Source organism: Hyperoodon ampullatus, assembly GCF_949752795.1.
Source record: "Hyperoodon ampullatus genome assembly, chromosome: 10".
NCBI classification, from domain to species: Eukaryota; Metazoa; Chordata; class Mammalia; order Artiodactyla; family Ziphiidae; genus Hyperoodon; species Hyperoodon ampullatus.
Window position 1 is genome coordinate 99,960,427 of NC_136923.1, and position 17,495 is coordinate 99,977,921.

Here is a 17,495-nt window from a genome sequence, read left to right on the forward strand (position 1 = left end):
AATTAACTCTTTAAGTATTTTAGGGTAGGGAAGGTGTCACACAGTGACAGCATTCCCCACTAAACTATATCTCTGACTTAGTGATGAACTACCTTGTGTTTCCTTTCCATTTCTCTCAGACTAATACGTTGTTTTTTCACTCTTCAATGTGGAAATTATTTTTCATAAAACTTTTGGAAATATTCTAAGTTCAACATATACTACGCATTTTCTACTTTGTAGATGTTAGAATATCTTAGGGAGAAAGCGTTTTGTGCATTGTTTATTTATATACCAAAAGCTACATAAATTGTATCACTATCACACATAAATTAAACATAACTATACATAAAACACATAAATATATACACATAAATTATATCGCTATTATATCTTTTGGTATTGCAAATAAAGATCATTAAAACTAGTAATGGCTGAATGGGCTATACAAATTACTTGACACTATCTAACATACCCAGTGTTCTTTGATAATCTTTAAATTCAGAATTCTACTGCTACCCCTGAGCTGGAGCGCTGAGGTTTGCTAGTTCCTTCTCCACCTGTCACACCACCCGCGACCCGCCTTCGGCCCCGCCCCTCACTTAGCCCCGCCTCTGCGCACAGGCGCACCTTCCACGCCCCCCTCCGTTTAGCCAGTAGCCGGTGACGTTTGTGAGAGTAGGACGTCCCTCTCAGCCAATGCAGGAAACCCTTGCTGACCCGCCTCTGCCGAGAGCTCGGCCGGAAGATGGCGGCGGCCGCTGAGTTGACGCTGCTGGAGAAGTGGCTAGGGCTGAGTAAAGGGAACAAGTACAGCGCTCACGGCGAGCGCCAGGTGAGAAGCTGAGGCAGCGCGGAGGGGGAGAGGTGGACGGGAGCGCGGCCTGCTGAGCCGGGGTGGGACCGGGCCGGCGGGCGGAGGCGGCGGAGCGAGGATGCCGCGCGTCTCTCCCCCAAAGTGTCTGCGCCTCCGGCTCTCCTCCTGCGGTCCTAACTCCCGGAGGGAGGAGGGGGCACCTGCTTCTCTAGGGCTTGGCCTGAACTTCTCCTCCTGCGAAATTGTCATCATTATCCCATTCTGGGAAAGCAAGGGGGTCCTCAGAGAGCCCTCGGGTAGACCGAGCTGGAGGCCCCGCGTGTGCGTTCAGTGACTTTGCTGTAACAGTACCTTTCATTCAGAATTACGCAGCGACTGCGGAGAGCAAACGGGGTGCCGAGTACACAGTGCTAGGCCGGGGGATACGGAGGCGGACGTGCCCCTCCCCTCAGGAACCTTGGTTTTTAGCTGGGTGGACAAACGTTGCAGCTGTGTTAGTTACAGTGCTGAAAAGTGCTGCATTGCAGCGTAGACGTATGAGAGATCACGTAGTGGGTCCTGGCGCAATCTGGGAGATTCGGTTTTTCTGAGGCCTCGTGAGGTCAAGTTCAGTGTGCAGCGTGCAGAGATGAAGGGGGAAAGTTCCGCGGTTGGAGATTGCCTGGTGGGGTGTAAGGACTCAGATTTCTGAGGGCTTTGAAGGACGTTTGTGTTTTATTAGGTGGGTGGTTGCGGTGGAGGAATCAATGTATCAGAGGAAAAGGTAGGAAGACAACTTTGGATTATATACGTTTTTTGCCCCTTTGAGATTTTTTTCTAGATGATACTTGGTTTTTGTTGTGACTTTTTCTGTTCTTCATTTGGTCCATCTTAAAATCTTGTCTCCAGAGCAGTCGTATTGTAGTTTTTACACGTAAGTTAGATTGAAGTCTGGAAAGGATAACGTGACTTGCCTGAGACCAGCCCACTGATGGGTGCAGAGTAGGCATTGGAGCCAGAGTGGCCGAGTGGCCAGCTTGTGCTTTTGCCTCTGTACTCCTGCTGATTCCTCCGCTTCTGCCGCTACTCCCTGGTTTGGTTTCTGTTTTTTAGGGAACGTTGCCAAACATGAGTCTTGCCTTCAGGGAGCTTATGATCCAGTATGAGAAGTAGTCATCGACAGCTCATGTTAATCAGAACAGAAGAGCTGCTAAATGGAGGAAAGCGTTGTTGAGGAGTGTGCAAGAGAAAGTTAATTCTGACTCTAAAAATGAGTTTGTAAACTACATGAAAAGCTGGTGTTTAAAGTGTGTAAGACCAGTAAATTACGAAAGATTGGGTAATTGGGAGTAACAAGTAGAGCAATACTGTGGATGATGCAATGCAAAGTAAACCCAGAGTTGTAGTTCAAGGCCCAGTTGTGAGGACTGTGGAGCTCAGAGTGTGGTTTCTTATTTTATTTTAATTAAACCTTTGTTTTCCTTTTTGTTTCTTTCTTTCTTTCTTTTTTTTTTTTTTAAGCAGAGGACAGCTATTGAAGGTTTTCATTAATGTGTTTGGGGAAAGTGATGAGGATATATGGTAAGATTTATTCATTTTGGGGGGAAGACAACTGACAGCAATAGCCAGCAATAAGGCATCCGCTGCAATATTATCGATAATAAAAATTTTTAAACAATCCAGCTCTAGGAGAATGCTTATTAAATTATGTACATCAGCACATTGGAATATTATTTATGTAGCCACTGAAAGTGATCACTTTGAAGACCATGGAACCTTAAGATGAATGTGAAGTGGTATGTGTCCTGTGATTGCAGCTGCATGAGGTTTGTCTACTTAGGCTGTGTAAAGGGAAGAGAATGAACTTTCCAGCCAAATGTACTTTATTGAAACCCTGACTCTGCCGTTACAAACCTGGTGACCTTGGTTCTTTATCTGTAAACTGAGGAGGAAATTACTTACCTGTCTTAGAAGATATAATGATTAGATGAGAAAGTAACCGGAAATTTTTTGAGCTCCTGTGATGGAATTGTGGATAATTCATTTTTCCAAATCATTTTCTAGAACTGTCATTTTACCCCCACAGTCAGCAGTTGTGAGTCCTTTTCTTTCCTCTTTCTATCTCTCTTTTCTCCCTTTCTCCCTCTCCCTCTCTCTTTTTTTCTCCCTCCCTTCCTTCCTGTCTTTCTTTCCTCCCTCCCTCCCTCCTCCCTCCCTCCCCTCCTCCCCCCCACTCTCTCTCTCTCTCCCCCTTCTTCCCTCCCTCCCTCCCTTCCTCCCTCCTCCCTTCCTCCCTTCCTCCCTCCTCCCTTCCTCCCTCCTCCCTCCCTCCCTCCCTCCTCCCTCCCTCCTTCCCTCCCTCCCCTCCTCCCCCCACCCTCTCTCTCTCCCCCTTCTTCCCTCCCTCCCTCCCTTCCTCCCCTCCTTCCTTCCTCCCTCCCTCCCTCCCTCCCTTCCCCTACCTAAAAGCACATGCATCTCAGTGAGTTACCTGCCATAAAATGCACACAAACACAGTCAGGGAATGGAACATTGGCAGCATCCCCAGTGAGTTGCTATTGTTTTCTTTTAATGCGTTTTTTTAAAGGAGGTTATTGGTGATCTTAGAAGTAATGGTTTCATTTGAGGGTGAAGGCAAAAGTCAGAGTTCAAGGAGCTAAGTAATGAATGGAAAGTAGCCGGTGAGGAAGTGGAAAGCTGAGACTACCTCTGGTTGCTTCCTTTACCATTTAGGAGGTAACCTTTGTATCCATAAAATGTTAATCTCCCTGTATACATCACATGGTCATATTTACCTAGATGTTAGTGTGAAAGGGCCCTGAACAGTGAAAATCGCTATCCGAGTTCAGTATACTATTTGAACTGAACAGATGGCTGAAAAGAGCAGCCGTCTTCCAGGGGAAATATTCTCTTTTGGTTTCCTGAGGTCATTTAGATTGTATACTTGTTGTTTATAATTGATCAGTCTCCCCATTGGTGATACTTTCCATTTTCTTTTAAATTTCTCAAAATGCTTTGCTTAGTTGCGCATCAAGAACATTTAAATTGGGGGCCTCCCTGGTGGCGCAGTGGTTGAGAGTCCGCCTGCCGATGCAGGGGATACGGGTTCGTGCCCCGGTCTGGGAGGATCCCATATGCCGCGGAGCGGCTGGGCCCGTGAGCCATGGCTGCTGAGCCTGCGCATCCGGAGCCTGTGCTCCGCAACGGGAGAGGCCACAACAGTGAGAGGCCCGCGTACCACAAAAAAAAAAAAAAAAAAAAAAAAAAAAAAAAGAACATTTAAATTAATTAGCAATTTCTTATAATCTGAGCCTTCGGATTGCTGTTACAGTAGGGGAAACTTAGAAAGTAGGCTTGTTTTTCAGGTGATTACCTGAAGCCCATACTTTATTATTAGACTTTTATAATCAGTGACGTCACTCTAAATGACTCCAAAATTGATGAATATGCAATCCATGGCAAGGAAATCACCATCACAGTCCACACCTAGTTAATGAGATAACTATTTATATTAGATCACATATCACTTAAACCAGGATAGAACTCATTTGGTGGTTCTAGCTGTATCAACATGAATTCAGTGTTCACTATAACTGTTTCTTACTTTTGTTGTTACAGAAGTTGGGTTTATTTAAGCATGTTCATTCACCTTGCTAAATAAGGTATGGGTAATCTTGATCAAATTAATGTGGTATTATTAGGATTTCCATTTTCTCTTTTTGTACATATGTAGTTATAAATTATACAGAAGCATCATTACTAATTTTTGCAATGTTATTACCAGTTTCATAGCATCAGGCATCTATTATCAAATGTAAATTATGTAACTCTTATTTTCCTGACTCATTTTTAGGTAATTTAATATCTTGAGGGTATTTGAAAAGACAGTTTGGGATTTAGCAATTACTTAGAACTTACACTCGTGATGGTATTTGTTTTTAAAATTTATCTGAAGAATTTTTTTTCTTTTTAAGATTCCAGTTCTTCAGACGAACAATGGTCCAAGTCTAACGGGATTGACTACCATAGCAGCTCACCTAGTCCAGCAGGCCAACAAGGAATATTTGCTGGGGAGCACCGCAGAGGAAAAAGCAGTGGTTCAACAGTGGTTAGAATACAGGGTAACTCAAGTAGATGGACACTCCAATAAAGAGGACATCCGCACTGTTCTGAAGGTATCGCCACGTCTCTTTATAGGCTGAAATGTGTGAACTCTTAATAACAGGATGTCTGTTCCCTGAGATTCAGTAACTGAAGTTGTTGGCTTTCTTTACTTGTTTCCTCCTGCCTCGTGTTAGTTTGTACCTGTTATTACCTTTGCCTGGAGCAGCTTCTGCCAGCCCCTCAGCTCAGACCTCAGCTCAGATACCCCTTCCTCAGCTCGTCCTTGGCTACTCTCTCTCAGACAGATGCACTTCCTTGTTCTAAATGCTTTTCTTTCCTAACACAGCACCCTGTGCTTTTCCTTTGCAGCACTAATCATAGTCAATAATAATAGCTTTGTATGATTTTTTAATGTGATGGCTTGATACTCATTTCCCCCACTCTGCAGTCCTGATTCCCTAAGCAGTAAAGTACTTTCTTAAAGCCAAGGGGGAATCAAAGTTTTGGGAGTTGTAGTTTGTAAAACTCTGTCCATTTGATCTGGGAAAGCCCACATTTCCCGCCTTTGAGACTGATTGTTTTGGGATTTGTATTTTCTTTCTAAAGAGGTCAAGTTAGAATTAAAGAATCTATTGGTATAAAATATAAACCAAATATGGCTCCAGAATCACTAAGAATAAAATATCTTTATAAATAAAATTATTTTTGTTAATTATATAAAAATAAAGTGTTGTTTTAGGTTTTTGTTTTGTTTTCTTTTCTTTTCTTTAAGCTTAAAATTTGAAGGAACCTTAGAGATCACCCAGACAACCACATGTCATTGTAGGAATCCCTTCTGTTTCCTAATTTTATTCCAATTATAATATAAATTGGTAATATAAGTTGTACAAGAAGATCTTATGGTACTGAAAGTTTTTCATTTATCATTCTGGGAGAAATGGTTTAAACTGTATTCCTGACAGATACCATCGATAGAACTGGTAGAAAATAAATTTCAGGTCTCTTTCCTTTATAGGTCGGTCCTGATCACCTACTCTTTTTTAATATCCACGAGTGGCAGCATTCCCAAAGGGAAGCAAGCCTGTCTTCCCTCTAAGTGAATGGGAGCTTTCAGGCAAATAAAAAGTAAATAAAACTCTCTCTTACAGTTTTCCAAAAGAAAGCATGAGTAGTAAAGTATTTAATTCTGAAATATTTCGTTGAAATTGGGTGTGTAAGTTCAAAAGTTGTATTCAGAGATTTGGTGTTAGGAGCTTAGACGTATAAGGCATTGTGTCTGGGATATATCAGTATTATTATCTGAAATCTCAACTGGGAGAATCCAGCTGGCGATAGGACCATCTTTGAAATGTACAAGGCACTGGGTGATTTGGGTTGTCGCCCTTGCTCTGCCACCGTGTGCTCATCTGTCCCTACAGTGACGAGCAGGATACGGTCCCAGGGGCTGATGATACAGTGACCCACTAGGCACAGCCCCTGCCCTTACAGAACTCAGACCAGTGGGGGAGACAGATGTATGTGTGATTTGGGGCCAGATGAGAAAGGGTTGTTTACTGTTTTACTTTGCTTTTTGCTATTTCATGATAGCGTTTTTATTTTAAAGGCAGTATCCGTTGTAGAACTTTAAGAAATTTAAGTAAGCAAATAAGAGAAATTTCAAACATTTGTGGTCCCACCATCAAGCGAGAACTGTTAACAGCACTTATATTGGTCCTCAGATATTGAATTATTGACTCCCTTTTGTGTTCTTCACATGCTTTTTCTTTTCTCATATATATGTGTGTTGTATTTTAAAAACGGGCCACTCTTGGACACTGTAAGTTGGTTTTTTGTTCACTGACAGTATGTTGGCATCATCTTTTCAAGTCCGTAAACACTCGCTTATACGGTCTCTGATAACCTGTTAGTACTCCATCATATAGCTGTGCCAGGATTTAGTCTGTCCTCATGTAGTGTTGGATTGTTGCTGAATATTTTCACGCATTCCCATTGGTTTCCTTAGGCAAATCCCTACAAGGGAAATGGTTGGGCCAAAGCTGTATATGTCTTTAAGGCTATGTTGCTCCTCCGCCTTCCAGAAAAGTGTATTGACAGTGGCTTCTTCCACAAAACCCTTGCTGCCCTGGATGTTACCCCTCTTCCTTCTTTACCACCCCAATTTCATAACCAGAGCAAACCAAAAAGTGATCTCTTTGTTTACTTTGCACTTTTTTCCTTGACATTTGTTAATGCCGTGGCATTTTTTTCATAATGCTTATGAGCATCTTCATTATTTTTAAAAATTTGCTTGCATGTATTCTTTGCCTGTTTTTATACTGGGCTATTTCTGTTTTTATTACTTATTTTTTAAAATTTTGCTACTAAGGATATTGTGAAAGGATTTCATTTACTTGCTAACGTTCCTTTTCAGAGTTAAAACCACAATGGCTCATAATTAAGGTGTAATTTCAGAAAGCAGGCATTATGATACACTAACATTTGGATCTAGATGGAGGATATATAGTTGTTTATTATACTGCTTTTTCAATATTATTAGAAGGTTTAATAATAGGTAGTTAAGAGGAAAAAGAAAAATCACGTGGAACTCTGTAGAGGGAAATATTTTTTAAAGTTTGGCAATGGCATCAGAAAGACTTGTTTAAAAAAAATGTAATGAACATCAGATATTAGTTCTGTTCCCTGAATATTTTGAATGTGTGAAATTCTGTTCTGAATTTCAGAATTCAATTTCTGAAAAATTTCTGAATTTCTGAAAAATCAGAATTTAATTTCTGAAACTTTTGATTTATATCACTAATCAGAAAGATCTTACCTATTCATAGTTTTTGAATCTCCATTTCAAAGTCTTTATAACTAGAGTATAACCTTAAAAGAGTCTTTATAACTAAAATATAGATATGGATTCTATTTTAAGAATATATATACTATACAAAGCAGTGTTGAATTATTGTTTCAGACCTTGTTAAAAATGCTTCTTAACATTAATTGTAGATATATTTATTTTGTTCTTATGCTTTATCAAACTTGTTTCATTTGAAGACATTTGAAGAAAAACCATCTCCATTAAGCAGATTACTATAGAATTTAAGTGGTAGCCTGTAATATACCAGTGTATTTTACCCTCTCTACCCAATTTTATTTTGATTCTTATGCATTTGCTTCCCTTTTTTTTTTTTTTGCGGTACGCGGGCCTCTCACTGTTGTGGCCTCTCCCGTTGCGGAGCACAGGCTCTGGATGCGCAGGCTCAGCGGCCATGGCTCACGGGCCCAGCCGCTCCACGGCATGTGGGATCTTCCCAGACCGGGGCACGAACCCATGTCCCCTGTATCGGCAGGTGGACCCTCAACCACTGCGCCACCAGGGAAGCCCTTGCTTCCCTTTTTATGTCTGTGTTCCTTTATGTCATCATCTGTACCACCCCTAACAGTCCCATATTCATATACCATTTTGAAAATTACTGTCTTTAAGTGAAGGTGTGGGCAAACTCCAAGAGATCAGATTCAATTCAGCAAACATTTACTGATTACTGAACCACTATGTGCCAAGCATTTGGCATATGATTTGAGAATCAAAACAGACTTCTGTCTCTACAGCTTAAGAAATTTTTCTAGAATGAATGCTGTTGACCTCTGGGGCAGTGTTTTATAACTAGTCTTTAGAGGAGCCTGCGAGAATATCTGATATTTATAAATCTTTCTCTGACAGTGAGATGAATCTTTTGTCTCCTTTCATGTGAATGTAATTTAATGTAAATTCCTGTGCTGTTAAACTACATGTTAATTTCAAGAGGGACCAAAAATATGTATATAATATATTTTCTTTTGTCTAGATTTTTTTCTTTTCTCAGGAAACTAATTGATTTTATTTATCCTGGTCTATCAGACAACACTTCTGATTTAGATTAGGATCCTTTAAATTTTTTATTTAATTTTTTAACATGTACTTAAATTTTTCTTTCCTTCAAAAGTGCCTCCCAGCTGTTTAAGTAGTTCAGTGCTTAACCTTTTAAAAATTGATGGTCATTGTCTAAGGAACAAATGACAGAGAACTTTCTGTAGCTTTAAATGGTGTTTAAAATTGGAGTCTTTAAGGTGTTAGAAAAACTAGATATCCAACTGCAAAAGAATGAAACTGGACTCTTACCTTACACAATATTTAAAAATTAACTCAAAGTAGATCAAAGTCCTAAACATAAGACCAAAAACTGTAGAACTCTTAAAAGGAAACCTAGGGGGAAGGCTTCAGGTCATTTGATTTGGCACCGATTTCTTGGGTATAACACCAAAAGCACAGGCATCAAAAGTAAAAATAGATAAATTGGCTTTCATCAAAATGTGAGGCTTCTTTGCATCAGTAGACACAATCAACAGAGTGAAAAGGCAACCCATGGAATGGGAGAAAAATATTTGCAAATCATATATCTGGTAATATCCAGAATATATAAAGAACTACAACTCAACAACAACAAAAAACTAAGAACCCAGTTAAAAATGAACAAAGGACTCAGGTAGACATTTCTCCAGAGAAGCTATACGAAGCTAACAAGCATATGAAAAGATGCTCAACATCACTAATCATTAGGGAAATGTAAATCAAAACCACAGTGAGATACCACCTCATATCCATTAGGTTGACTACTACCAAAAATAAACACCAAAATAGCAAGTATTGGTGAGGATGTGCAGAAATTGGAAAACTTGTACACTGTTGGTGAGACTGTAAAATGGTGCAGCTGCTATGAAAAACAGTATGGTGATTCATCAAAGGAGTTAAAATAAAATTATCATATTTACCGTATGATCCAATAATTCCACTTATGGAAATATACCCAAAAGAATTCGCACTAGGTCTCAAAGAGATATTTGTACACCCATGTTCATGCCAGTGTTATTCACAGTAGCAGTTAGGTGGAATCAACCCAAGTGTCTGCTGACAGATGAATGGATGAATAAAATGTGGTCTGTACATACAGTGGAATGTTATTCAGCCTTAAGGAAACTCTGACACATTTTACAACATGGATGAACCTTGAGGATATCATGCTCAGTGAAATAAGGCAGTCACAAAAGGACAAATAGTATATGATTCTACTTATATACAACATATAAAATAGTCAAATTCATAGAAACAGAAAGCAGAATGGTGATTGCCAGGGCCTGGGGGATGAGGGAAAGGGGGAGTTGTTTAATAAGTACAGAGCTTTAGTTTTCTGAGATGAAAAAATTCTGAAAATTGATTGCACCACAGTGTGAATACCCTTAACACTTACTGCATTATGCACCTAAAAATGGTTATGGTGGTAAATTAAAATTTGATTAATTTTACGTGTTACATGTATTTACCTCAATTAAAAGTTAAAAATATACATATATTAAAGTGCAACCATAATTATAATAATTATTAATAACATTAATATAATTAATAATTAATTAATAATCTATATGATCAATATTATAATTAATAGTATTTATATGTTAATTAATATAATTGATAGTAATTATACTTATTGTAATTAATAATTATAATAATATTATAGTTATTATAATTATAATAAATTATAATTCTCTTAAAACATAAGAATTGTTGGGCTTCCCTGGTGGCACAGTGGTTAAGAATCCACCTGCCAATGCAGGGGACACAGGTTCGAGCCCTGGTCCGGGAAGATCCCACATGCCACAGAGCAACTAAGCCCGTGCGCCACAACTACTGATCCTGTGCTCTAGAGCCCGTGAGCCACAACTACTTAGCCCGTGTGCCACAACTACTGAAGCCAGCGCACCTAGAGCCCGTGCTCCGCAACCTCAATGAGAAGCCCGCGCACTGCAACTAGAGAAAGCCCGCGCGAAGCAATGAAGACCCAAAGCAGCCAAGAATAAATAAATAAAATAAATAAATTTTTTTAAAAAATAGGAATTGTTGAGGAGCTTTTTATATTTTAATGGAAAAAATAAATGCAACATGAGCATGATTTACAAAATGCTTCCCCCCCAAAAAAAATTGGAGCCTTTGAAATGATCAGAGATGGCTGTGAATATCATTTTCTAATGTTTTCTTATTTCTTTAAAATAAGACTAATAATATTTACCTTATTTTTAAAAATGAGTTGATTGTTATGTGATTTGTGATTTTGAATGAATTCAAATCTATTACTGTCAAAGATTAAATTTATTAAATTAAATGTCAGTATTGTGTTTTCTAACAGCCTTCTAAATGTTTCAAGTCAAATGTATAGTTAACTTTATTATTACTGTTTTTTAAATTAATATTTTTAAATTTTTTTTCCCTAGGATCTTAATTCATATCTTGAAGATAAAGTCTACCTTACAGGATATAACTTCACATTAGCAGATATTCTCTTATACTATGGACTTCATCGCTTTATTGTGAGTATTTGAATAGTTATTGGTGTTTTTGTCTGTGATGTTCAGAATGATTTGTTTTGTCTTGAATTTAAATCAAATTTGAATTTTCAACTTATCACATGAAAGTGAAAGGAATTATTTTTATACAAGGTACCTTATGCAAATATTCCTTTCATGGATCCATCACACATAGGAGCTTCCTGTTCCTTGACCTGCTTGATTCCTGTTCTTGTTCCTGTTTTTCTTTGGGGCTCCTTCTCTTGCCACCCTTTGTACTCGCTTGTCATCCTCACCTGGACCCCACCGTCCCCTTTCTGCTCCAGCTCTACGCCTCGATTTCAGTACTGCACCTTCTGTGCCATCTCTTACCCTAGCTCTTAATCTTACTCCCTAGTTCCATCGTTACCCGAAGTAACTCAATTCCTTCCCTCTTTCCAAACTTGTACACTTTCTTCCCCATCCAGCCTAGATCCCCTTTGTGTAACTCAAATCCCCAACTCTTGGTCAGTCCAAATACGTGCCTTCAGTCCTATCTCCCGGCTGAGCTATATCGGAGAAATCACACACAAGCTGTCATTAAGGAGATGAGCATTTCTCCCCTCTAATTAAAAAAAAAAAAAGATGACAAGGAAGTGTAAGTCTTGCAAACCAACGTGTATATTTACCTCCTTCCCTCTCTGGCTTATACAGGTCATGCGATAGGGAAAGGAGATACTCTGAGAAGGAGGGAGCTTATGTGGAATTTCTTTGCCAGCAGAGTGGACAGGGTCCTAATGCACAGCACTTGTAGCACTGGCTGCCAAGCTGTTTCACTGTGAGTCTAGGTGCCCACAAGGGCGTATGGTTTTCAAGCAGGTTAGAAGAGTTTCATTCAATGCTGCGTGTGAAAACTAGACATCCAGGGAGTTCCCTGGTGGCCTAGTGGTTAGGATTCCAGGCTTTCACTGCCGTGGCCTGGGTTCAATCCCTGGTCAGGGAACTAAGATCCCATAAGCCACGCAGCTCAGCCAAAAAAAGTAAATAAAATAAAACTTAAAAAAAACTAGGCTTCTGTTAACAATATTCAATGATCTCTGCCTATTTCTATTCCCTATTTTGACATGTATATCCTTTTTATATTTAGTGATTACAGTATTATGATTGAGTATCTCACGCTTATTGTTTTCAAAACAAAATTGAGTGAAATGATACGTAAATCACTGTTCACCGTCCCTTTGGGTTCATAAAATGAGTCCATAACCAAAGCAGCTCTCCCACCCTGGTCCACATGCAGGCAGATTATGTCAGAGAAGTAAACACCTTCTCAAGGAACCGGCCTCACAGACGAAATGTGGTGTTAAATGACATTCCTGTTGAGTGAGGTGTAAATATACCCAAGTGAGAAAAAAAGTGATTACTAGGTGTTAAGTTCAGGCAGAGTAGATGGGAGGTTCAGGTCGGCTTCCTGCTTGTGTTCCTCAGACAGTTCTGGCGCTTTGTTTGCCGTGGCAGTGCATTTATTTTTGCCCTCATACGTTCCTTCATTTACTTCTTCACGTTATTAAATACTTAATATGTAGTCAGCACAGTCAGCGCAGTATACAAAACAGCAGTCAGGGAACCTTCATGGCATCAGATAGTCCTGCTGTGTTTTGTTTCAGTGTGAGCCCGACTTCATCGGTGGCTGATTACTCTGAGATCTGGTCCATCTTAATTCCCTCTGAGGAATATTACATTGTTCTTCCTTTGTTAAACTGCCAGTTACTGTGGCCGTTTATTATCACCCGGGTGACTCATTGCTTTCTTAAAGTGATTTCTTCAGTAGATAGCAGTCCCTATGAACAGGCTGTTACTCAAGATTATTAAAATCCTTTGTAAAGTTATGTGCTGCTTGACTATAAGATTGTTATCAATGAGATACATTTGTTTCCAAGTTCGGAGCACCAGTGGAGCTGTCATTCTTTTAGAAAGAAAGGAAAAGTAAAAAGAGCTGCAGCACAGTCCAGGAATGCCGGCCATAAAGAATGTCCCAGAGGCAGCATGGTGCCAGTTGGAAAGGTAGCAAACCAACATTTCACCCTGGTCTGGAATGGGTCACTCAAAGAGTTTCTTACATGTCTTCATGGAAAGTTAGTGACTAATAATGTTATCTGTTTGGCTTTAAAGTTCAGACTGGTTGTAGAGTGCCAGTATAAATAAGAAGGAATGATTAGGTAGAAGAGCCAAGCATCACTGTAGACTCACTGGCATTCTGACCAGTAAGAAGCAGGAAATGGTAACTAGAACAATCGCATTGTGTTTCCTGTTGTAAAAAAAAAAAGAAGAAAAAAATAGTCAATTAGAAAGGAATGATGGAAAACTAGTTTTAAGTAAAATATTTGATGGGGATCCCATCCCAGAAGTTCTAAAAAAGTGTAAGTTTGGTGAGGGTAAAATCTTTCTGTTTGTTTGTTTCTGTTTACAGTACGTTCAGAAATAGAATGTCTACCAAAACAGTGGTGGCGGTGACAAAGCGAGGTCAGTCATAATTTTCTCAGACTCAAGGGGCAAGCTCCAAAGTTTAAACCAGAAGGTTAAGCATAACCTGATCCTTCTGAAAAAGTGCTGCATTTCTAGCAAAATGTTCTGAGGGAAAATGAACAAATTTACATTGTCTAAAATAGATCATCTAGTTAAAAATTATTGGAATAAATTAGGAAATGTTAGAAGAAACTTTAGAAGTTCCTGGAATAACAGTTATTTTGTGCTGTGGGTCTGTTGTAATCCTTACACTAGAGACCAAAAAAGTGAAATTTTTAAGTTGGAGAATATCGATTTTGCCATGTGTTGTAGTTTGTTGCTGTTGTTATAATCTTCAGTGATAGGCCTGGTGGCAGCATATGCTAGTCCCGGTGATACCAAATGCTGTTCTGAAGTGTAAATAGTAAATAGACACTGCCCTTTGTCCCTGGGTCAAAATCTGAGTGAACAACTTGACACAGATCAAACAAGCATCAGTACTTTATTGTTTGGAAATGCTTTCTTGGTGCATTTTAATTCATTCTGAAAAATAACATCTCACAAAACAGCTGAGTAGAGACTTTTTAAAATGAAAGAGCTCTGAAATTAGTCAAATTTGTGAGCAGTCAGATTGGATTCATCATGTATTTCAACAGCTGACATGAAATCAAGTTGGAGTAATACTTGCTACTTTTTGCTTTAACTGTCAGTAAAGAGGTTTGTTGAAGTTGGTTTTGAATTTTATTTACGTACGTAAATATGTATGTATGTATTTATGTATGAAGGAAGGAGGAAGGAAGGAAGGAAACTCACCCCCATTTCCTGTTAGAGTTGCAGCTATGTTTACTAGTCGTTGAACTTTTAAAAAATCTTGTATTTTCTTTAGAAGTCAGTGGTGAAGTTTACCTATGGTAAAGATTTAGAAAAAGAACAAAAAGTTAGCTCTTTTACAAAATGTGTTTTACCTTTTGAAATATGGACTGATACTCGGTTTATTCCACAATGGTTGTTTAAGTGCCTTCTATGTACAGCACAAGATAGTTAGGAATAATATAATTCTTTACATGTGAAACCATGAATTCTCTTTTAATAAAAAGTAACTTTTACACTAAAAAAAATACTTTCTTGACCAATTTTCTTGACTAATGTGTTAATTTTTTAATCTGCTTGCCATGGCCTAACGATGTTATGGGTGAACAGTTATAGTCACATGTTTCTGATAACTGGATGCAACCCTCCACCCCCTTAAACAAGATGAGTATATTTTTGTAATTTGCTGTAGCAGCTTGCTGTGTAGGATTTAGACCACAAACTTAAATTTTACATGACAGTAGCAGTGAGACCCCCTGCTAGTAAACTGGTCCAACAGAGATAGACATTTGACACCAAAGATGTTAACAGATCAGATGTGGATACAATTGTATCCTAATGTCATAAAGGAAAAAAGGAAGGTAGGATGACTTCTATCACTTTCTCTTTTCAGACTGCATTCTAGTAAATGTGAAATGAAAATACAAGTTCAATTAAACACTTATTGAGAAAATGCTATATGTCTACCTTTTAATTTTATTGCTAATAATATTTTCTGTTCTGTAATAATTATTAGATACCAGAGTGATTTGTCCTTCAGTGTTGTTGACCTGGTGACTTAGCAGAGTGTTTGCCTGTAGGCACAAGTATATGCTAAATTCTGAACAGCCATAGGGCATCCATCGCTAAAAGCGCCTTCCAACAAGCAGACTGCTAATGGGTTTGAAGTACCTGAGGGAGACTGAGATTTCTGGTGTGCGTGAACATTCCTTGTCAGTTTTATGGAGACTTGCAATATGCTAAACAAATGAATTAGCAACAGGGGAAGGAACTACACTAATCTTACCTGGTCCGTGGCCGTCCTACTGGCTTCTCCTTACCTGACACCTCTTCATGATTCTAATCCAAGATTTGGCTCAAAGAAAAGGCCTCAAGTCACCTACTGTGGGATCTGAGCCCAGTGAAATGATAGGCACCCTCTGTTTTGATTGCATCTTTCCGTAACCAAATCTCTGGGCATCCTTGTAGCTTGACAGTAAATTCTGTGAACTGCTACATCCTCTAAAGATCGAGTGCAGCTTTATTGCAAACAGAATTCAGAAGGTCTGTTGTTCATCTGAGACATACACCCCAGAAATAGCCCTTCCTTCTTGTATTAAGCAATAATCCCCTAACATTAAATGAGTCATTGTCTTCAGTAAAATTTTTCCCCAGAGTTTAGTAGAAAGAAGCAGTTGTCTACACATACATATACACCAGCCATCTACAAAAAAAAAAAAATATATATATATATATATATATATATATATGTATTTGAGTTTATATTGTATTCCCTTGTTTAAGTATGTTAGATGCCAATAAACCTTTCTTATTTTAGGTTTGCGAAAAATATTGGAGAAAGAACCATGTCTTAGTCTCTCAGAAGCTATTCTCTTGCTTTCTTCTATTTTCCTTTACAATAAAGTAAAAAAACAAACTTTAGTCCTCCAGATCCTGTGTTAATGTAAATTTTTCATTTGTTGAAAACTTCAGATTTCGCCCCTAAGCACATCTGGTTTTGAACTGAACATGAAATCATTAAACAAATGGTGGGCTCGTCCAAGTGGCTGAAATGGTTCACTCCTATCTGAATATGTTGGCTTTGAGAACTGTGGGGTTTTTTTTCCCCAATTTCTATCTCCTACTCAAATGGTATTAATAGTTGCACTTATGTAATGTCTGTGTTGTGTGTGTGTTTTTAATCTCTACTTAGGTTGACCTGACAGTTCAAGAAAAGGAGAAATATCTTAACGTGTCTCGCTGGTTTTGTCACATTCAGCATTATCCAGGCATCAGGCAACATCTGTCTAGTGTTGTCTTCATCAAGAACAGACTATATACTAATTCCCACTAGGAGCCATCTGCGCTGTACAGAAGAGTGATTAAGATATTTTAAATGGAAAGTGTATTCTGGACCAGAGGGCTGACATGAATTGATAGACAGCCATTCTTTATTCATTGAAGTTGGTAGAATTTTTCAAGTATAAACTTGTGTCCCAACATTTTATTTGTTCTTTCGTAGAAATTTTGCAGTTTTTTTAATGTAAAACTTCAAGTGCTGTCAAAACTTGAGTTGAGATCAAGGTATCAATTATCTTGTTTTTAGAGATGAAATTTATTTTAATAAAAGTTGCAAATCAGTGGCTTAATCTTAAAAAAAATAGTCATTCCGATGGTTGACATATTTGGCTATTTATTGACCTCTTTCATCTTATAAATTAATTTTCCCCTTCTGAATATTTATAGTAGTTTGTTTTTTAAGAACTAGGGTAAATTGTGCCAAGGAGACAAAAAGGGAAGACAGATGGATTTGTTTTCAAATATTTATGTGAGCCAGTAAACGTGGTTGAAAAAGTCATTTTTTGTTTGTTTCTTTCCTGTAGTCAGTATTCATTGAGGTGAAACTACTGCACTGCCCTGGAGGGAAGTGGAATAAAATACGTTCCCTCGAATTAATGGTTCTTTTGTTGTCTTTGGGCTCATTGGAATATGCAGTAGCTGAAAAGCAATGGGAAATTCCCACTATCCCACTAATTTTGGACTTGGTAACTACTAGACTTTTCTAAACTAAAAACCAACATAGAAAGGCTGCTGTTGACACTCTGTGTAAAGAATGAAGACTCATACTGTATTAAAACAAACCTATACAGTTTATAACTGTTAGAGGCTGAGTTAATAAATAATCAATGATTGAGAGCTAAAGAGC

General features: G+C 38.6%; 1 protein-coding gene across 2 annotated transcripts; it reads left to right on the forward strand.

Annotated features, from left to right (window-relative positions):
- Nucleotides 1–720: 720 nt before the first annotated feature.
- EEF1E1 (eukaryotic translation elongation factor 1 epsilon 1) lies at nt 721–17,241 on the forward strand. Of its 2 annotated transcripts, none has more exons than XM_079713310.1 (4): nt 721–814; nt 4,750–4,950; nt 11,168–11,263; nt 16,503–17,241. In XM_079713310.1, the coding sequence occupies exons 1-4, from the start codon at nt 728–730 to the stop codon at nt 16,641–16,643; spliced, it is 525 nt and encodes a 174-aa protein (XP_079569436.1). In that variant the 5' UTR covers nt 721–727; the 3' UTR covers nt 16,644–17,241. The 2 variants fall into 2 exon arrangements, with proteins under 2 accessions (XP_079569436.1, XP_079569437.1); XM_079713311.1 differs by lacking the exon at nt 16,503–17,241 and adding an exon at nt 16,128–16,238.
- The last annotated feature ends 254 nt before the right edge of the window (nt 17,242–17,495 follow it).

Excerpts from the sequence above, each read along its gene's own strand:
- EEF1E1 (XM_079713310.1), top strand. The coding sequence starts at position 728 with ATGGCGGCGGCCGCTGAGTTGACGCTGCTGGAGAAGTGGCTAGGGCTG. Across the intron at positions 815-4,749 it reads GCGCTCACGGCGAGCGCCAG|ATTCCAGTTCTTCAGACGAA; the intron begins GTGAGAAGCTGA and ends TTTCTTTTTAAG. Across the intron at positions 11,264-16,502 it reads ATGGACTTCATCGCTTTATT|GTTGACCTGACAGTTCAAGA; the intron begins GTGAGTATTTGA and ends ATCTCTACTTAG.